Source organism: Parasteatoda tepidariorum, chromosome 9 (genome assembly GCF_043381705.1).
Source record: "Parasteatoda tepidariorum isolate YZ-2023 chromosome 9, CAS_Ptep_4.0, whole genome shotgun sequence".
Classification (NCBI taxonomy): domain Eukaryota; kingdom Metazoa; phylum Arthropoda; class Arachnida; order Araneae; family Theridiidae; genus Parasteatoda; species Parasteatoda tepidariorum.
In genome coordinates this window covers 86,009,326-86,032,242 of record NC_092212.1, presented here as the reverse complement: position 1 = coordinate 86,032,242, position 22,917 = coordinate 86,009,326, and the positions used below count along the sequence as shown (strand labels likewise).

General features: G+C 31.6%; 1 protein-coding gene across 6 annotated transcripts in view; it reads right to left on the bottom strand.

The window, feature by feature from the left end:
- Positions 1-22,917, bottom strand: part of LOC107447257 (lethal(2) giant larvae protein homolog 1) — a 103,171-nt gene that overhangs the window by 70,141 nt on the left and 10,113 nt on the right. For 4 of the 6 annotated variants that reach the window (XM_071185547.1, XM_071185549.1, XM_071185548.1 and 1 more), the window contains 10 exons: positions 22,028-22,125; positions 14,062-14,143; positions 12,366-12,475; positions 12,059-12,202; positions 9,828-9,984; positions 6,530-6,656; positions 4,489-4,543; positions 4,244-4,398; positions 1,441-1,655; positions 385-594 (listed from right to left, as the gene is read on the bottom strand). In XM_071185547.1, the coding sequence (XP_071041648.1) occupies positions 385-594; positions 1,441-1,655; positions 4,244-4,398; positions 4,489-4,543; positions 6,530-6,656; positions 9,828-9,984; positions 12,059-12,202; positions 12,366-12,475; positions 14,062-14,143; positions 22,028-22,125 (1,353 nt within the window). The remainder of the gene's footprint in view (positions 1-384; positions 595-1,440; positions 1,656-4,243; positions 4,399-4,488; positions 4,544-6,529; positions 6,657-9,827; positions 9,985-12,058; positions 12,203-12,365; positions 12,476-14,061; positions 14,144-22,027; positions 22,126-22,917) is intronic. The other 2 variants (XM_071185551.1, XM_071185552.1) reach the window with 1 other exon arrangement.

The following is a 22,917-nucleotide window of genomic DNA, read 5'->3' as shown; positions in this document are numbered from 1 at the left end:
CGTGAGAGAGCTCGGGAACAAAACAGAAAGAACGAGAAAGATCCGCGGGTGTTTTATAAAAAGGGCCGCCGGCAGTATTGGACAAATTCAAGGACCTATCAAGTTTTTCAAGGACCTAAGACGTTTTTCAAGCACTTTCAAGGGCCTAAATTTAGCACAAAAAAATTCAAGGACTTTCAAGGACTCTCAAGGACCGTGGGAACCCTGCCTGGGATGAAAGAAAATCGGCACAAGGAGTGAAAAGGCACTAGAATATTTTTGGAACAAGGATAAATCTGAACAAATACAATTTAATCAGAACATTCGGCAGCTATGCTATTGCCAGTGAATTACTGGGTCGTGAAAATAAATTATATTACACTGTTTCTAAGAAATAGTTTCTACCTTTCGGAAAGGTGGCCACTCTTCTTCTTCTGCAGGGTGTTCACCATCTTCACTCACAAAAAGATTTGAAGTGTGAATGGTGTAGAGGTGACTGAGTGCAACACCCGAAGCATTCCAAAATCTTACAGAACCATCCTCATGTCCAGTCAATAGAAGATCTCGAGTAGACGACTCATCCAGAAGATTCTCTCCACCCGTGATTGGCCATTCCTAAAAACATATTCATGAACATTAAGTTGTAAATCTTTTATGCTGTCTAAACAATTTTAAGAAAGAATTAGTTAAACTAATACTTTTAAGGTTGACTATTAAGACATATTTAATACTTTCAGGTAGTAGTGGTCATTATTAATCACTATTTTACACGCACATGGGCTACTGTGAGCCCAACTCAAAAATTCTGAAAATTTCTCGAGTAAAATCGTGAATGACGCATTTCAAAAAATTTAATATCTTTATAAATTTAAATCACTGATATTTTCAATACAATAAAATTCTAAGTAAATTAAATGCCGAATGATTTAAATGAATAATCACGTAAAAGTTTACTTTTATCTCTAATCACATTTATCATTCTACCAGAAAAAGTTATTTACAAAAGAAAGATCTCCTAAGCAAAAATTCTAGTTCTAATATTTTGAAATAAAATATACAAGAATTTTTATACGTAAATGTGATCGATGATTTCTTCAAACTTCTGGATCTTGGATTTCTGGATCACGGTCAGAAAAAAAATTCAGAAAACCAGATTTTTCCAGATCATCTTCGCACGCTAATATATTCAGCATTATACTGACAGAATGATTATGTTCTACAAGGGAGATATTTCTGATTTATAACTTAACCTACACATTTCTAAAATGCAAGATTTGAAGCATTATTTCAGATTTTTATTTTATTTATTTTAAGCTAGCTTAATTTACAGGAAATTTTCATATATGTGATCGTTACAATGAATTTTAAAAATGACACAAATAATATAACAATGAGTCAAGTAATAATAAAAGCTGAACATGAATTTCAGAAAACAAAAAATAATATTGACACAATTGTAACCTTTTCAGTGTATTTTTCAGAGGCAGTTCCTGCAGTTGTGATTTTATTCCAGAGATCTTGGGGGACATCACTGCAGTGTTGTGTGCAAGTAATGGAAGACATGTGCAAGCTGGAGAGGTGAGGCAGGCGGAAAGGAAGCCACTCCTCACTTTCAAGGTCAATCAACACTATCTCTTCCTCAGCCAACACAACAAGGGTGTGGGGGTTATCGTATTCTGAAAGGCAAAACATTACATCAAAATCTCAAACAAGTCACACATTTTTTCTCTTTTGTTCCAGGCTGCCACTTAAATTTAGAAAAATAATTCCCTGTCTTTTCCCTATAGACAATATATTAGGAGGAAAAGCACTGCATAGTGCATTTACCACTAAAAAAATATAATTCCAATTCACTATTATATATAAGACATGTTAGCTCTGCTCTAGGGTGGGGTACCTTTTCTTAGATGAAGGTTGACATTGAAATCTACTCTCCCCACAAGGGTGAACACGCCTACCTCGGCAGAAACACTCACTACGCACACCCCTACTTCGAACAGCAGACTTGCTACTCGTGACTGCGACATTGTCCTTCACACGCGACGTATACGCTCGACTGCGGAAAGTCGATGCGGGCTGGACCACGATCGTGAACTCGATGCGGCTCTCGCGATCGACACTCAAGAAAAGTACTTCTTCATACGGCTCACCCTGCTTAGAACGAAACAGCAAGGAATCGACTAGTTGTATCCATTCGTCGAATTCTATCACAGACATAATTCTGGTGGGGGAATACTGTAGTGTATCTACCACTACAAAAATATAATTCCAATTCACTAGTATACAAGTTAACTGGATTCTACGGTGGGGTAGCTTTTCACAGACGAAGGATCAATACTCCCACACACTGTGCTCTTGTATGAACTGTATTAGGCTAACAGTAATAATCGCTGCTGAATATACCTTTAAACATGTATTTTTCCCCTATTCTCTCTGTGCAGTGGCAACAATTCCCAAATTAAATATTTTTTATACAGAAATGAACTGATTTTATGACCAAGGAAATAATGTAGGGAGGAAGGGTTTGGGAGAGAGTTCACAAAGCATCTTATAAAGTTTAATAATATTAACTCGCATAGCTTTGTGACTTTCTTTCATAGCAAAATTAAAAAGCTTTTGCAAAGGAAATGTCATGTGAAATTTTAAAAAACACCTAAAGCTTTTAAATAAAGGAAAACAAACTTTCAAAACAAAACAGTTAAGAGGAATTTAGAATAAGAAAAAAAGAAAAGAAAAGAAAAACAAGGTAAATAAAAAAAATTTTATCAAAATAGGAACATATCTTTACTGCATTGACACAAATACTTGTATCTTGTCTAATTCAGGTTTTTAAATCTAAAATTAGTATTGCTTTTAAAACTTTTTTGTAAAATGACATTTTTAGTCTAAATTTTTGTGAAAATGTATAAGTTTAAAAATGCTATACCTAGCACAATAGTCACGTAAATGTTAAAACAAACTTCTAAGGAAGGGATTAAAAATCTTCATCGGGATTAAAATTGCATAATAACCCATACCCGAAACTGCCGTACGTGGCTAGGGGCACTTCCCTGTTCAAAAGCACACAAAGAATAAGGAAATGCCTTTGGCATTATATGGCGACAATAGGGTCACGGGTTTACACCAAACTCTCCAAGAATAATGTTGCAACATTTATATGACCCCTGTTACGTGTAACGTTTTTAAACTTTAATATTTTTGAAAAAAAAAAAGCCTGCTCTTTAGTCATTAATAAAGAAACATTTCTATTTAACAACTTTAAATTATGCAATCAATTTCAAATCATCGTAAAACTTAGCATAATAATACAGCTGCATTATTATGATTTTTATATAATACTTTGAATTTAATGTTGATGATATTTAAATAATTATAAAATAATAAAACAAAAACTCAAAGTATTTTTAATGAAATAAAAAATGAAAAACCTAGTTGAGAGACATATGTTTTACGGAAGTTTGACAGGTGCAATGCAAGGTTCAAGGATTAAGAAAAATCAAATGTGGATTATATAAATTTAAATTCAAATACACAGCACATCAATTTCATGGCTAAAAGAAAATAACTCATAGCCCAGAATTCAATGCTCAGAAAAAATAAAACCTAAGCACTTTTCAGAAAAACCCAACGAAATGTAAGAACTTTTAAAGTAGGCTACGCATCCTACTCAAAACTAATTTTTGAACACTTTAAAATTTATTGCTCTTATAACAAACCACAAAATTATTTAGTAACAACTGAAATAAAAGCTCAACTCCTTTGCCTATCTCATAATTTCACCAACTTTCACAGAAACCTAAGTTAACAAAACTTTTGATCTAATTTGATAAAATTATAAAGTCATATTTTTCGAGAAATTCTTTAGCTAAAATGAAATTTTTTTTAAAAAAAAGTACCCAATTCTTCATCGTTATGGCAGATTGTGAAGAAATCTTTTTGAGAAGTGAAAAAAGAGTGGGACATTTAGGGAAGAAAGAGTGAAAAGTGAAGAACGTGAAGAAATCATTTTACAAATACCCATTGAAAAGTAAGAACTTTTAAAGCAAGCTACACATCCTACTCAAAACAAATTTTTCAACACTTTAAAATTGCTTAGATAACAAACCACAAAATTATTTAATAATTACTAAAATAAATGCTCGACTTATTGGTCTATCTCATAAATTCACCAAGTTTCTAAGAAATCTACTTTTACAAAATTTTTAATATAATTTAATATAATTAATAGGCACATTTAAAAGAAATTTAAAAAAAAAAAAAGTACCTGATTCTTCATCTCCATGGCAGATTGTGAAGAAATCTACAACTTTAGAAGTGAAGTCAAACACCTGATGTTTTTCTCCACACATAACAGAAATCGTATGCTTATCTCCATAACTAGCACGAGGCATACCTCCACCAAATATTGTGAAATCATCGCTGGGGAAAAAAAAAATCTCATCAAGACTCATAGACGCATGTATATGTCCTCATTTAACTTCTTTTTTAAATCAAAAAAAAAAAACATACCCTCCTTTCACAGCTCTCCAAATGATCTTTGTAATTGCTTTGCAGGGAAATGGACCTAAACAGAAGAGCAAATAAAAATTGTTGGAATACAATGTAGATAATACTAAAAACCTCGTGGCAGATTAACAAAATGATTTTTTTTTTTTTTTAAATAACTTACTTTTCTTCAGAAGTAATCTTTAAATCATGCCTTTAAGTAATAACTTTTTGAAGTGCTCAATGTATGCCGATAGTATCGTGAATCGACGTAATGTTCTGATTGTATTTTAGGCAGTTACTGATATTGATTCTTGTGTGGATTTTAAATATCACGATATATTTCAAATCATATGGAAAATTCGTATCACGCATTTGAGTTTATACTTTAACGCAATGATTCTATCGAATTTTTGGCAGTCATTGCTATTGATTTCTCTTTGGTTTTTAAATCTGATATTTTACATACGATACAATTTAGTACAACAGCCTTATCTTAAAACGAAACACGCCTTTGAAGAGAGATTAGCTTGAATTCGTCGCTGATCTTTTTTTTTTCTTTCTATGTTCGGACTAACTATGCAACTAATACTATGTTCGGATTTCATGATTTTTTTAATTATTTTTCTACTGTGATGATTATTTACAAAATGCAAAGAAAGAAAAGCTTCCTCCCATCAAAATAAGAGAATATCAAGCATAATATCAGAATAAAAAAATTGTTACATGTTCAATTTAAAAAATAATAAAAAAATTCGTAAACACAGCATTTTTATTATTTTATATTAGTAACATATATGTTTGTTATTATCGAAAGTATCTTGAAGAAAGATACGAGTGCTAGACAGTTCCGTGGCAGATAGCTGAACAAAATTCTGCCACAGGGCTGAAAACCATAGCTGCCAACATGGATAGGAAAAAATTCAGTAGATTTCACCAAATATAAATTTCATGATAATTCTCGCATAATGTACTAAATATTTCACACACAGGGAATTTTAATAGTCATCAAAATAGAAAAACTACAATATTTTCCAGTTATGATTGACATTACATACTAACTACTGACATAAATATACTTTTATGTTATGTATTATGTTTATTCATAATTTTGAATATTAATAGGCATTTCATTCATCAAAGATAGTGAAAAAGATTTTTTAATTAATTTAAATAGAGAGTTCTGAATAAAAACATCTTAGAACAAAAAAAATTTTGAACTCATTTCAATAAATGAGGTTCACTTCATTATGCAATCAGTAATACATAATACAGTTTGCTTCATTATGTAATAATAATACTTATTTAAATATTCAAGCAATCTGCACAAAAATTATATTTCAAAAGGAGATTTTTTTAGGAAACTTAAATTTTAAGGAATTTTCTAAAATGTACAAATACCAGGAGAATTTTAATTAAACCAGTACACCAGGAGAAACAGGCAAAACCAGTACTGGAACAGGTCTACTGGAAAAACCAGTAGAATTGACAGCTGTGTAACAATAACCAAACCATTAAAAAGAATTTCACACAAGTTTTTTAACAATTAATAATTTGAACAAAGATTTAAAATATTCACTTTTGCTCCGTTAATATTGATAGTCAGTCTTTCCTGATAGTCAGAAGGTATCAAAATTTTATCTTTTAGCATTTTTTACATTAATGTAATTATTTAGCAGTGTAGAATTTGCAGCATTTTAAGAGGATTATTTTTTGTTTATTTTTTTTATTGTAACAAATTTCAAGTAATGTGATAGGGTTGCCCTCAAATATGGAAGAATAATTCCCTGTACATTTTTATACACAATATATTCAGAGAAACGAAACACAATGACTGTGCTCTTGTGTCAGCTTTATTGAGCAAACTGTACTAATTTTAATTGAGGAAAAAAAGGAACAGCTGAAAAAACTTAAATAATGAAACAGTTTAGCATAACTGAAATAGCATCCTTAAATATCCCATAGATTATGTTTTGAGTTGTCACCCATTTTTAAAAGACAAAAATAAGAAACAAAATCCAGTAGAGTTGGCAGCTATGTGAAAAGAAACGAGTTCAAAGTATACCATATGGGGTTGCTGGAGATTCTTCTGGTTTTGACGCATCTGAAGAACTCCAAACGACAAAAGTGCCATCATTATGGGAACTAATGAATTTAGTGCCACTTCTATGCCAACACAAGGATTCAAGTTGCTGCAATAATAGAGAACATCTCAATCATTATTTAAGACATTTATAAAGATTACTTAATATACTGAATAGTTATTTAAAATACTGAATTATGCACAAGAGTAAGCGAGAAACTAATGAATGACTTTTCTGAAAACTACATAATATTTATTCTCTAGTGAAAGCTTAAAACTATGTTTCATTATACAGTCAAACACTGCTATGGTGAACATGGCTTATAGTGAACAAAATGTTTGCTCCCATGCCTTGCTATGCACATTTAATATTTTTTTCGGATATAATGAATGAAAAAGAGAGGAAATTGGATATTACGCACTTTTTTCTGTCTTCAACTGATTTTTTTCTTCATTTTTTGGTCATTTTGAAATTTCTACATAATATACACTCATGTCCATAAATTGAGGATAATTCAGAATCACACGGAAATCAAACTCTAAAATTACAATTTCACCTGTAGAATTATCACACACATCCTGAAGAAGAATATGCAAATTACAGGAAACCACTAGATGACGCTGGTAGTACGTCACAATGACGAGAGTGTAAGAGAGGGTTATGTAAGGAATGGTGGCAAAGAAGTAAAATTGTTCACAAGCGCTTTAAAAGCCTTTCAGTGCAATAACCGCATAGTTATGGCACAAAGGAAGCATTTGGATGATTTTTTACGTGGCGGAATCTTCGGACGACTGGAATGTGGACGTACCCAGCTGGAAGTATCCGAGGAGCTTGGAATCACCCAGAGTGTCATCTCCAGGCTTTGGCAACGATTCCAAGATGATGGTAATGTGAGTAGACGTTACAGCACAGGTCGCCCCCGAGTTACAACGCCGAATGAAGACCGGTATTTGGCAGTTACTGCCAAAAGAAACAGACAGAGCACAGCATCAGACCTGTCTGTTCAGCTCTCTTCAGCTACCAGTACGACAGTTTCAAGGCAGACCGTGTACAGACGCTTGGGGCACATTGGTCTATATGCTCGTAGGCCAGATGTGTTCCACTTAGTGCAACTCACTGTCGCAGCATGCATTGTGGACACCCCAACAGTGGTCTTGTGTGATGTTTTCCGACGAGTCCAGGTTTAGTTTGCAGCCTGATTCTCGCCGGACTTTTATGTGGAGAGCGCCAGGTACCTGTTACCACCAAGACAACACCATTGAACGACACCGTTACGGTGGTGCAGGATGGCTCGTTTGGGGAGGAATTATTCTTGGTTCCAGAACTGACCTGCATGTTCAGAGTGTAACGATGACAGGCCACATCTATTGGGATGTCATTTTGGAACAACATGTATGTTTGCTTCAGGGCGCCTGTGTGCTGAATTTCTATTTATGGACAACAACGCCCGTCCTCACCGTGCAAACATTGTAGACGAATGCCTTCAATTGGAGGATATCACCCGTATGGATTGGCCAGCATACTCACCGGACTTGAATCCAATAGAGCACGAGTAGGATATGCTTGGCTCCCACCTGTATACCGGACTTTCGGAGGGCTTTGCTTGATGAGTGGTGTAATATTCCCCAAGATCAGATTGATAATTTGATACTCGGCATGCCTAGGCGTTGTACGGCCTGTATTGCATCGTTCAGGAGACATACTCCGAATTAACCATCATACTAACCATGTTATACTGTTTTTTGTAAATAGGTTCTTTTTTAAAATTTGCTCCAGGGAGTAAAAATCTCAATTTTTATTAATTATGTCAAACATATAGCATCATTTTTGCTCTTTACCTTTTGTTTATTACATAGACTATACAAATAAGTCAATTTGTTTGGCTTCTGTCTCCTTCTGTGCCTTAACTTCATTATCCTTAATTTATGGACAAGAGTGGACGATTTTTAAAACCATCTATAGAGTAGAATGTAGCAATAAGCCTTGTTTGCTTCTTCTATCTCAGTTTCCACAACAAAGGCTAAAATTTTTGTAAGCAAGATGAAGAGTCAAAAAATAAACACAATTTTTGTTACTACATATTGTTTTTTAATCACTTTTGTATTTCTCTTTATGGCTCATTTATTTAAATAATGTGTCATAAAAGGGAGCAGTTCGGAAAAATGAGTTAAAACTGTTTGCTGTACGGATATAGTGAACATTACAGTGAACCGGTCCTTCGAAGGTTCACTGTAGCTGGATTTGGCTGTATTAAAATTACGCACTCAATTTTACACAATTGATGCAGTTGTACAACTGAATGAAGAAAAAGGATATTATTTTAACTTATTTCTGAATGCGTTGTAAATATAAATGAACCACTATTGTAAAAGAAGAAGAAAAATCTTGCATACTTATTAATGTGAATGAATGAAAATGTTTGGGAAAAAAACTACTCAATAACATTGAAAGCTCTGGAAAACAGGCCAACTATCTGTGCCTGATGTCACCTCAATTTACTTTAAAATGTACAGCATGAACACGACTTACAAATAATCCGTAATAAAATTCAACATTTTCATTATTAATGTGTAATTTGTCCAAAAATCTTGCAATAAGGAACATTCTCAGATTTCTGGCTAAATCAAAAGCAAAACTATAGTATGTTCTTGAAAGTGTGATCTCTGAAAAACAAGCAATTTTTCTTTAATCCTGTTGATCACAGGTGCCTTCCTTTGGAGTCTAATTTTACCTTTTAGGTTAAAAAGATTTGGAAAATGGATGGTTAGCTGAACGTAAACAACAAGGTTCCTAAAACTGGAAGAAAACTTCTGGCGTATTCCTCCGCTCATGTGTGAACAGGCTTAATATTGCAAGTTTTATTACTGCAATGTGATTAAATTTACGTGTAATTTTACCATTCACAAGAGAATCCCTTAATTTACAAATTCTACCGGGTTGTGAGTCAAAAACAAATTTAAGAAAATTAATAAATAAAGGTTTGCCATGTTTTGAGTGTTGTCCCTTATTTGGCCATATTTGTGTAAAATACCGATGTTAAGTTATTTTTGGGGTAGCATCGTAACGTGCTTGTCGAGTCTTCCGAATTTGTTTGTTTCATTGAAATTGAAAGAGTACATTAGAGTGTAAACACTATCGGTATAATAATATTGGACATAAAAAATCAATCGGAAGTCTTGACCCGGTAGTCTCACGAGGCGAATTCGTGCATGGTCGACCTTACCTTTAGGTAATTGAATAAAAGAGAAATTTGTATGCAAAGAAATGGCACATACTAACCTGACTACAAACATAAGTATGCTCCGGATTCAGAGTCTTGTTATCCCAGAGTACCATCAGACCTCTGTTGTATCCGATGATGATTTTATCTGAATTTAATGGATGTTCCGCTATAGCCTCTACTGAACCAGGATTCAGTTTATAATCATCAGGAACGCTGAAAAAATATTCATGCCTCTCTATATAAATTAGTAAGCTTAACACACAGGTTACTATGATGTTATTGTCAACCAGTAAATTTGCTTAACGTCTAACACAAAAAGGATATCCATTTAATATGCTTTAATAACTTATGTATTTAAGAATTATCTGGCTCATTGTATCAAGTTACTAAACTTAGTAACAGAAGCAGGAAAACCAAGGTAACAAGCAATGTATCACTGCATATCCAATATGAAAATTAAAATTGCGTATTAAAAATAAGGTTTTGGAAAGGGGAAAATAGATACAGGGTTAATCATATCAATAGATAGTTTCCAAGCCTTGGAATATTATAGCCTTACTCAAAGGGGGGGGGGGGGNATTTTACATAGGGGGGGAATACTTCATATAAAATTTAAATAAAGACTTTGATAATTATGATTTTTTGACTGTTTTAAAATTAATTTTATTTTAAGTTTTATTATTATTGTACCGCAAATTTAGAATCACGCTTTTGAATTATCAGTTTTTGACCCAGTAGATTAACGACAATTCCAACATAAATACAAGCAGATTGTCAACCGTTTTTGCTCTGTTAGCTATTAATACCGATTTTGACATGATTTTTAAAATCTCCCATTTATGTTACGATATTATTTTGTATGGCGAACTTCAATTCGCACACCTGCAGAATCACTTTTCTAAGCAAAACGAATTAACCATAAATCTACATTGCTTGATTGATCGTATTTCAACCAGTTATTGCGGCATATTTTGTTCATGCTTTTGAAAAATCAAGATTTTTAAATACCAAATTGTTTTGCATGGAGAATTTTAAATTTGAAGAGTCACTTTTTGATGCACTCTAATTGTGCCAGTTTCGTTGTCCACATGGTTTTACAACTGCATTTTTAACAGTTACAGATTTCCACACGACCTTTAATATTTCAAATTCTTTTCGTTTTGCTGTTAATATTCTCAAGAACTTAAATGTAATAAAAACTTGAGGGGGAAAAAAGTTTTTTTATAAATTTTTAAAAAAAAACAGTCATAAAGATCGTTTTTAGTTATAGTGATCTGAAGTCACCCTAATGAAATCATGAAAGTAAATAAATTTAGAAAAAAATATTAAAAAATCTTACATCTTTAAGAATCAAAAATTTTTCATGAGAAAACAGATTTTTTTAAAAAAAAAAGAAAAATGGTAGTTAAATTACCAACGAAGACAAATTGGTATGTCAAACTTAAAAGTGTCATTGAAGGAGGAAAGACTAGCTTTTGTCAGTTTATTGAGCCTAAAAGTGCTACTTCTACAAGCAAACATTTATGAAAAAATACATTTAAAAAAAAAATACGGAATTTTTGTAGAACCTTCACTATACTGGATTTTTGTGAAGAGCAAAGCGGACCCAATTCGAGTTCAGAAGGATCCTTAAGAATCAGAGTTGGCAAATCATAGGACATAATGGATTAATCCATGGTTTAAACCAGGGTTTAATCCATCTTGTCCAAAACTGTCTTAAACCCTTTTAGTCAAATTATGTTATAATTTTTTTTTTAAAATATTGTGAATATAAAACTTTCATTTTTGAACAAGAAACAAAATGAAGACAATTTCTTTTCATTATTAAAAAAGTTTATTATTTTTAATCTTGCATTATTTATCCTTATGTGAAACATATTTATATTTTAGAAGCAAGGCATTCACTTTTGTTGTTCCAATGAATTGTGGAGCTTCGAAAGTTATTAAAAGAAAATAGCAGGAAAAGATTCATAAGTTTAAATAAATTGTATAAAAATATCAAATATTTATTAATATATGTAATTATTACATGTCACACATATAGAATTTTTACCTTTTACCAATGTTCATGGTTTTGGACAATTTAAGATAGTCAAAGACCCATGTGTCCTGTCCAAAACCAGTTTAGGACATCCAAAAAACCCAACTCTGTATGCAAACAATGTAACTCAAATTTGTGCAAAAATAGAAAAGAAATTGGAACTTTTTTTTTTTAAACGTGACACTGTAAGATATTTTCATAGTTAATATAAAGATGTAAATTGAGCATTAAAAGAAAAAAACTTACTTTTGGATGACAACTTCTTGATAAATAATGTGATCGGTCATATCGAAAGATTTGACATCCAATGAATAAATGTTGCCACCATCTGTTCCAATAAGTAAGTGCTCTCCACTCAAAGGTAGGCAACATGTAGTTATTCTTTTTAACCTGCAATAAACACATTTGCACTCAATTAAATCCTTCTCTTTATAAAAATAGTACTTAACAAAATAAAAGTGTTGCAATAACTTTATTACTTGCAACGATACTACATAATCAACATTTACTGCATATTTCAGGGTATTCTAAAGAATAATAAAAACAGACTCACTTTCCCTGTAGGGAACAAGATTTCACTTCTTCCAAAATCCATTTTCCATCTTTTTCATTCAATTCAAAGAGATGAAGAGACGCATTATCACACTGGCTTATGATACGACCCTGCATTACATTATGAATGGGAGTTTTTTTTAAAACAATATGAGAAGAATAAATTTTAATTTTTGATCAGAAAAAATACATTTTTGACCATTCTGCAAGGAGCTTTATAAATAAGTAGAGTTTTTATTACTCAATAGAATAGTTTCAGAATAAAATGGGGTAGAATGAAAAGGAGATCACATATAATATTGCTGCTTTTCCATATGATAATAAAATGAAATTAAAATGAAGCAACTGAAGTTGAATAGGTCGAAAATTTAATTTAATGAAGATTTCACAGTCACATTTCATCTAATTAGGAAACCATGGGAAAAGTTTTTCTTACGATTTTCAATATTTTTTTAAGAAAAGTCATAGGGAAAACTTTCTACTACCACTTTCATACTATGGAAAAAAATTTCCCTTAAATATACAAAATGACTCCTATTTTGCTAATTCTGTTTTGTAAAAAAAATAAGTAATAGATTGACACATTAATAAATAATAGAAAAGTAATTAATAGATTGAAAATATTATTAGTTTTTCAAAAATTGAACCTAGAATAAAATTTAAACTAAAATTTTTAAAAAATAAGACTAACTAAAATATATTTTCTAGATAATGTTTAAAACATTCTAAAGCTTGAGAAATTACCTGAAATTAGATCATTTTGCAGATCAAACAATGTTCTAACAAATAAAATAGAGCATAGGAAAAGATGCTGAAATTTTTTGAACCAAGGAGACACATATGCCTAATTCGTATAGGCGTATTGCCTAAATTCGGTCTCCCTCAAAAAAATTTGGTAAAAAAAATCTGCCATAGTGCAAACACAATGAGCAACAAACAGGAGTGAGACATTTTTTTTTTTGTAATTTGATCTATTTCATCTGCAAGTAAGAGATAAATCTGCAATGTCAATAGACAGCAGATTTCTGCAAGTAAACTCCAGAGAAAAAGTCTAGGAAAATTTTTTTTGTTACTGACAGAAGATAAAAAACAGACAGACTGCTGACATATGTGGCAAAAACCTATAAGTGAAGTAATTGATATTTGCTTTCAATTTGAAAATCATTAAAAACTTAATTCAGTTCGAATTTTACATATTAAGCAGCTAGATTCCCTATTTCATTTAAGTGAAAAAATTATCATTCCGCCAAACTAAGAAGTTTACTTAAGCGTTTCTAAATGTATCAGAGGGAGAATTTTAAGTCTCCATATTTGTTTGTATGAATATTAACAATGACTCCCATAATTAGAATAATATAGTTCTAAATTCACAATTAAAAAAAATGTTAAAATTTTTGAGATTATATTGATTAATTTCATTGAGAAGCAACTTTATGAATTATCTTCAAAATTTAAAGAGAGCCTAACATCCTTTTTACCGCCAGACAAAGATTCATGCCCGAGAAGAAATTTTATTGTCTTTTCGCCTTCGGTACATCGAAAAACCGCAGAAGCAAAAAAAAAAATTTACAATTTAACTACCTAAACCATTTCAGAGATTACCAATTTTCACATGGAGAATATTTTCACATTAGAATGTTCCTCCAGGATGTTATTGAAATAATCTTAAAAGCAACCAAATAACAAAATTACATTACCTGTCCAGGTAAAAAGAACAATTCAATGACACATGATTCTTCTTTATGTTTTCCTTCAAATTCCACACCTGGTGCACCATATCTTTAAAAAAGTTAAGTCTGAAATAACATGCTTTCTGTTCCTCATTTTTGATCCTTCCAGCTTCTGCATTTTAACTAGCTTAATTATTCAATTCATTGGATACAAGACTCAATAATAGAAAAAATGTAAGTTAAGATTTAATACTTCATTAAAAATTTATAAGGGGATTCAATATCTCTTTACTCAAACAGAAGAAAAAAGTAAACATCAAAGAAAAAAAATCCAAAAAGGATCACCCATGCTACAGTTAACGCTTTTAAATTTTCTTTACTGACTTAATTGTATTTTAAACTCGTTGCCCCTAACACCAATATCTTTATGACATTTTGAAAGCTTATTTGCCTTCTCGTAATAAGGTCTCTTTTTTAGCAGTTACTCAAAATTGAATACACTTTTAATAAATAGGCAAATTAATGAGATTTTTTTTTGTGCTCTTAATTTTACATTTCTATTTTTTTAAATTAAATCTGCTCTTTCGATATTATCTATTATGCATTTTATGATAAGTGTATCCAACTTACATACATGGCAGAATCGCTACAACATGGCAACATTGTCGCAGAACGTAACAGAGTTCTCTCAGAAAGAATTTTCCTTTAGAAAGTAAAAAATTTTGGTTTTCTTTTCTGCAAAAAGTTAAAAAAAATTTGCTTTAAAATTATATTTAAAGGATCCCTTTTTCACGCATTGAAGGGGAAAGAAATGTTCGTAATTTTTCGATTCTTATTTGAGAAGAATGAAAAATAAAATATTGAAGCAAAAAATTTCTTTTCTGCAGACATGTTTGAAACATTTTTTTCCTCCAAAATTATATTCAAAAGATGCCTATTTCAATCATCTGAGGGGAATGATTTACAAAATGCGAAAAAAGAAATTAATGTAATTTCCTCTTACAAAATGTGAGAATAACGCCCATGATATTAAAATAAAAAAAATATTAATTTTAAAAAAAATACAAACTATTTTATTAAATCCAAATAGGTTTTTTTTTTGTAAATACACTGTTTCTGCTACTTTAAATTTAATTAGTAACATGTATATTAATTATTAATAAAAGTATCTTGCAGAAAGTGCTAGAGAGGTTTGTAACAAAATATTCTGCCACAAAGATCTAAACTATCATCAAACTGGATCTCTACTCCTTAACTAGGGTGACTTTCAGTGGTGAAAAAATTCAATTTTTTTTTATTTTCCTAATAAAAGTGAAAAATAAACAAACGCAAAAATAATACAAAACAAAATCACTCGCATAAACGCGAATTAACAAACGGAAGTTCATACGCACGCGGGTTGATTACTGTTGTTATGGAAACTAAAAACTTTACCAAAGCCTCGACGAAAACTACAATTTTTTTTCCCCCTTCCGCAAAAATTGTAATTTCTGTAAAACTATTCAATCACTTTATCCTGTTAGGAAACACTCATTCAGAATCCAAGGATAAAATCGACCCCGAGTGTTTGCGGAGACTGCAACTGTATCTACTTCATTCGGGTTACACAGACGCCAACAAAGAACACCTGGATCATGCCATCTTCAAATGGAGTCCATGTTATTAGACTATGTAAAAATCTTACTATACAGACTCATTGTTTTTACGCTGATGCTCGTTGGTTAAAAGAGACGATATATAATATAAATTGGATAAATGAAGGCGATATAGAATATTTATCATATCAAGCATAATAATTAGACCCAATTATGAGAGTTTTTAAATAATTACCTGATTCTATCCGAAAAAAATATTGTAACATTACTTTCGCGATTGCAAACAAATTTTACGATTGTATTCGGAGGGAAGACTCTTGGAAATGTCGCTATGATGTTATATTTAAATCAATATTCTGCTACATTCTAAACATCTTTCATGACAAAAACACAAGAATAAAGCATTATAATAACATTTATGGAAATGCTGTTCTACTCCTGCATCTTCATATTTATAGATTTAAAAAACAGAGGAAAGAAAGAGTTGAAGCAATAAAATAAATACAAAAGCAAAAAAAAAATAATTTTTTTTTTCTGAAGAATTATTCTAAAGTTACTTTTTTTGTTCATCGGAAAGGAATAGTCCGGATTTTTCGGTTCTTATTTCGGAATTTAAAAAAATTCGCTAATGACTGGCTTGCTTCAGTTAGAATTTGAAATAGATAAAATAAAAACAAAAATTCTGAAATCACAGAAGCTATAAAGATAATTCGCTCCAGAAATGTTTTTTCCTTCATTTTTTGAAAGAACATGATAAAATGAAAAAACATGATAAAAACATTTTAAATAAATTTGTGAGTGGGGACTTCCTTACAAATTCAGATATTCGGAACACCATGCAGCTGGGGGTGTAAATTCCATTTTAAAAAATTAGATTTTTCGTCGACCTAAATTCATGACTTTCCATTCTTTTTTTAAAAAAAGTTCAAATCATGACAAATTTTGTTCAATACCGAAATTCATGACTGAAAATATCAGACGCATATGTAAAGATTTAATCACACTTGTGTGTTAGGTTGCGATCATTTTTTAAGTAACATTGGAAGAGGGGGGGAAACGCCCTACAGCAGATGGTGACACTAAGAATGTCGCCATGACTATTATCACTTTCTTTAAGATAAAAGAGCTCTTTAAACAACAAATTGCAGGGTTAACAAAGTGTAAAACCCTGAAAATATTACGAGTAAAAACTCGATAACAAGATTCATATTTAATTTTTTGAACAAAGATTTATAATTAGCTCATAAGGAACTTTTATGATAACTAATTTAAGAAAAATATTTGTTCCTACAAGAATCGAGACATTGGATTTTAAAATCGTGCGAATCGTGATATTAGATTTAAGAATGCGAAAATACAAATCGCAATATTGGATTTTCGAATCTCATCAATACGAATGGCGATGCACGATTTTTAAATCCCGTGAATACGAATTGAGACATAGGATTTTCAAATCACGTGAATACGAATTGAGACATAGGATTTTCAAATCACGTGAACACGAATAGAGACATAGGATTTTTAAATCCCGTGAACACGAGTCGATAAGTCCCCCAATGAGTCCCTTTTAAATCCAGTAAATTTCGAAAATCGATGTTTAACATTAAAATAGCGCGAATATGAATAGCGATATTAGCGGATTCCGCCGGTGTAGTTTCAAAATATTAAAAACGACCGGGGGGGGGGGAATCAATTGCAGAAGAGTCACGTGTATGAAAACGTCTCGTTAAGGCGATTTAGGGAAGGTTTCAAATTGTAGAATTTAATTCTTACTTTAAATTTTAGATTAAGGTGAAAATTTTGTAGGATTAAAAGTTTTGATTTGTCCGCAAAACAATGGTCATCTTAAAAAAAAAAAAAAAACATGCCCTTTTTCTAGAGCTCGAGGAATTCCGGGGTTCACTCTGAAATCGAATGGCACTCAATTCAAAATTATAACAAGGATTTCTTTAACCACAAATTAAAGGAATAAAAAAGCATCTCTAATCCTAGTTATCTCCATTCCACAAGCACTTAATAAGGAAAAAAATTTTAAAAACTGACTTTATAACCAATGTAACAAAACCACTATATCACAACAAAATAAGAGAAGAATCTAGCGTTAGATAAAAATCTGTACTTTCTAAAAATAAAATAAAAAACTGGACTAAAACTAATGAATGCCCAATGAATTATTCTTATACTTTATATAAAACGTGCAGCCTTTCTGTTTTTAACTTTAGGAAAACTCAAATTGAGTAGGTCAACTTAAAAGAGTTTTCACAATTCTGGATTGGAATGTGTCATTTTTTACATCATTAAAAAAATAATAATAAATAAATAAACTAAAAGTAATAATGGGATAGTTATTTTTAAAACTGACTACCATCTCCCCTTGACACAAAACAAAATCTTGTGGTTTTAAGAAAAACACATTTTAGTGATGTGCTAGGAAGGGAACTGACACCACAAAAGAATTTATTTTAAATAATTGCAACAAAGAAAGAAAAAATGAAATGACTCAAAAAGGAAACGAAGAAAAATTTATTACATTTTTGAATTACTTTAGAGCGATCCTATTTTTGCTTTCACCAACTAATATCTAATGGTCTATAGAAAAAAAAAATTTGTTTGCGACAAAATTAATTAAAATCAGGATTCAAATCTATAAGATTAATTATAACATTCGAGTACAAGACATAATTCTAACATAAGGACAATAACCTCATCAAGATTTTTAAGTTAACTTAAATGCAAGGAAAGCGGCGGCTACCAGGTGGAATATATATCTGCGAGTTGACCCTGAAAAGCGCGATGACTCATTGAATAGAAGGCAAAACTGGTCCAGAGGGAAAAGAAAGACAGGGTCATCAAACCCAGCCTTTTCTTTATCCCCCCCCCCCGTCACTTCTTCATCGGAATTCAACAACTTTTAATCATGGCGGCGACGTTCACTGCTGCTGTTCCGTGTGATTTGTTCCTCGCAGAAGGGCGCCATTTCAATGAAAATGTTCTATAAGCATCTTTCGTAACTGTTTAGAGAAGACCCTTTCCAACTGTAAGGATTCTATGTAAAATCTTAATTATCTCTAAAATCGGCTGAAACAGGTTTATACTTGTTTATGTTCGTGTATTAATTGGTTAATGCATTACGTTAAAAATAAATACAAATGGAAAGTACATAAAAAAAAATCTCCTTAATAAAAACCCATTACTTGCCTATAAACTCGTGCAATAATTAAAACACTATTTTGCGTCTCATAATTTGGTCTAATTATTATAATATACCTTATATAATATAAAAAACTAAAATTTTGAAAATTAATCTTTGTTTATTATGATTTACTTTGCGAAATAAGGTCAAATCTCGCAACAAAAAATAAACACCTTTTAAGTACTTTTTAAGCACTCAATAAATATTTTAAAGCACTATATACATTAACAAAATGCAAAATAATTTTAGATGATCATGATAAAGTAACTAGTTTCTGACATAAAATGATCCATAGATTTTCCGGTTCGATTTCAAAGAGTGAAAAATGAAGCCAGAGATTGAGAATATTTTGCTAAATGCAGCAGAATTGCACACGCGAGTGCAAGTATCTCACCGAACCCAGCCAACACCTCCTAGAAAAAGAGTCTAGGAGGTGTTGACCCAGCTCACTAGACGCGAAAGTATTTCATCCAACATGTAAAATGATTAGCACTTTTAAACGAGCGAATTTAAGCCAAAATGGATTGTGGTTGAATGAATAATGTTGAAAACAACAATGTGAAAAGCACGCTCTTGTATAATAACGCAGCGAAAATCGACACGATAAAGAAAAGAAAAATCTCCATTTCGAATATGAAGCACTTTTTAAAAACATGAAAGAAGCAGGAGTTTTAAAAAGCTAAAATCAAAAATAAGCACTTTTTAAACCATGGAAAAACATGTATTCAACTACATGGAATACCACAAGGATCTCATTTTTCGTCACTTCTGGATAACTTATTTTTATACAATTGCCGATTGTTAAGAAAGAAAAATCACACGAAGATAAATGTCTATAAAAAAATTATTTTCATTCTAAAAACTATTTTGCATGAAAACAAAAAGTCTCACTGCTTGGATAAATCCATCCATATTATCTGTTGATTCATTTTGTAAATATGTATCCCATACCTATTGACTCACTCTTTTTATTATCTGTGAATCATCCAATGAAAACTATAGAATTTTGCATAACACCAAAATTAACTAAATAAATCTCGAACAGATTAACTGAGAATTCATAGATTTGCTCGTAAATTTGATTTAAAAGCATTATTCTTTGTAAAATCCGTCCCTCGTCTTTTTTTACGTAGTGACTCATCGTTTTGCTGTCACCCGAATGAGAATCGAAGTTATTATCTTTTAATTGAGCAAATCCTGTTTACAATCCATCTCTATTCTGCACACGTCTTTAAATACTGAGAAATAATTATTATTAAAAAATGCAACTTACTCACTGCGTAAAATATTATTGTACCATCGCTCAGTACACACAATTTCAAAATATTTAATAATGATGTCCAAAAGGCGGAGAGAACAACAGTTTATGAGAATTTCATAATTATCAGAAGGAAAACAAAATGTACCATTCAATCCAGAAATCGCCCCCCCCCCAATTATCCAGCGTTGTTTTAACCGTCTTCCTAAACAGAAATAAATAATTTCTTTCTGAATACGTGGTGATCTGTTGAAGACGACATTTGATACAATGAACTCTCTTCTTCAATCCACAAATTCATTCTTTCTTTTTAATAATTTTCATACATGCTCAAATTATGTTCATCCGCATATCACAAACGAGCTCTTTTTGAGTCCTATATTTAAGGTGATTCAAATAATCAATGGACTTTCAAACGATACATAGTTATAACGGACAAAAATAAACTAAAAGTGTTTTACAGTCAACATGGTTTATAATGAACTGCCGGATAGAGTAAACGAAATGTTCGATCCCGTACTTTGCCTATACACATATACAGTGAATTCGCGATAACTCGAATCTGATAGGACTGACGAAAAACTTCGACATATCGGAAGTTCGACTTACCGTTAGTTTCGGTTTTCAAAATATTGTCGGATTATTTAATTAATGCTTATCAATTACAAATCTTCTAAATGCTTACAATATTTAAGATCATTTTTCTGACAAGCCATTTACGATAAGACTGTTTGAAGCACTTTATGATACCCTGGTCCATCGGCTGCAACTTTGCTGTTGTGTTTGGCGGGAGAAACTGCAAGTTTACTGCTTTCAAATTAGGTAGATCACTATGCGCTGTGCATTTATCCATAAAGAGTATCACTTTTCTTTTTTTAGCGAAGAATTTCCGATCCAATTTTCTTACATAGTCTTCAAATAAAACTGATGTCATCCAAAACTTTTTGTTAGACTTGTAATCCAAAGGATACGTTTTTACATTCTTGAAACATCGGGGATTTCGGTATTTTCCGATAACAAGTAAGGGCAATTTCTCTGTCCCAGACGCATTTCCTCCAACTAGGACAGTCAAACGTTCCTTGCTCATTTTACCCCCTGAGCAGTTTTCATCCTTAAACATCATAGTCTTATTTGGAAGACATTTAAAAAATAAACCCATTTCATCAATATTGAAAACATCATTTTAACTGTATCCTTGAAGTAAATTTGGTAACGTTTCATTTAACCACTGTTCACATACTTCAAGAGGGACAGCTTTAGCTTCTCCATGAAGAGTGCGAAAGACATTGTGTGTGTGTTGCAAAGGAAGGGGCAAGATATCAGCTCCTAGGTTTTTTTTCTTGCTTTAAAAGATCCAAAAAAAATCGAGTTAAAGGGAGTAAAGTTCGAGTAATCGAGAATAATTAACATGAAATTGAAGATAAAAGGGTCGGGACCCCTTAAAAAAATCGAGTTATAGTAATATTCGAGTTATCGTACTTCGAGTTACAGCGAATTGACTGTATTAGTTTTTGTGGATACAGTGAACCAAAAGAGAGGATATTTGTTTTTTGTTTTTTTGTTTTTTTGTCGTTTTTGGTCATTTTGATATTTCTACATAATATACATATACCGATTTTTAAAACTATTTATTGAGTGGAATGTTTTCTTGTTTGCCTCTATTTCAGTTTCCCATCAATACATTTTTTGTACGCAAGACGAGGAGGAATAAAAAATTAAAGTGAACACATTGTTTAAATAATGTGTCATAAGAGGGAGCAGTTCGGAAAAATGAATGGTTTGCCGTGCGGATATAGTAAACTCCCGGTTACAGTGAACCGAAATGTCTGTCTCCTGAAGGTTCACTACAGTGGGGTTTGACTGTATTGTTTTATTTTTATTTATTTTTTTGAATGTGAGCGGGAACAATGGATGGCAACACCTGAAGATGTAAGACAAAAAGGATACATTCTAATCAAACCATTTTTGGTTCCTATGGCTAGAAGCTGCAATTTGGCATCCCAAGCCAATGCACTCGGCCTGTGTGGAAATCCATGAGTGGTCGTCTAAATTGAAAGAGAAACACACACATTCATTTTAACACAAAACCTTTTAAGCGCCTTTATTTATTATTATTTTCTTCATACTTACAATCCCCGTGGCAGAAATGAGGCGACATTGTCGCAGAACAAGCGCATCAGAGAGGGGAAAAAATAATCGTGATTTTTCTATTTTTATTTAAGATTTAAAAAAAAGAGACTGGCTTCAGCTAGAATTTAAAATGAATAATATAAAATGAGAGATTCAGAAATCGCGAAAGTTTAAAAGTTCGTTCTAGAAATGATGTTTTTTTCTTTTCCTTTCTTTTCCTTACGCACACTTATTGGAATATCTCTTTTTTTGAAAGCGTGATTTTGAATGACTATGTGGATTCTACGATTTTAAATATATTTGCACATTTCAATTTATGATCGTTTCATTTATTTATGAATTTTAATTTTCGTAATGTTTTGTAAAATTAGAAAGGGAAAATAATGAGTGCGTTTTTCCACCTACAAAATGCGAGAAAGCGCCTATAATAATAGAATTTAAAAAATAAATCAGTGCTTTAAAATTCAAACATAAGTATTTATTCTTCTGTAATCACAACTGTTACTTTAAATTAGATTAAAAGTATCTTAGATTAATGCTATGGTAATAAAAATGCTGCCACAGGGTTAAATAATTATTATACCCGGTAAGAAGTAAACTTTCGGACCATTTAATTCAATAAAAATTGTTAAGACATTGAATACCCACTTTAAATGCTTTTTTCTAGTCCTCAAAAACTCCTCTTTAGATAAATCCGTCTTGATGAC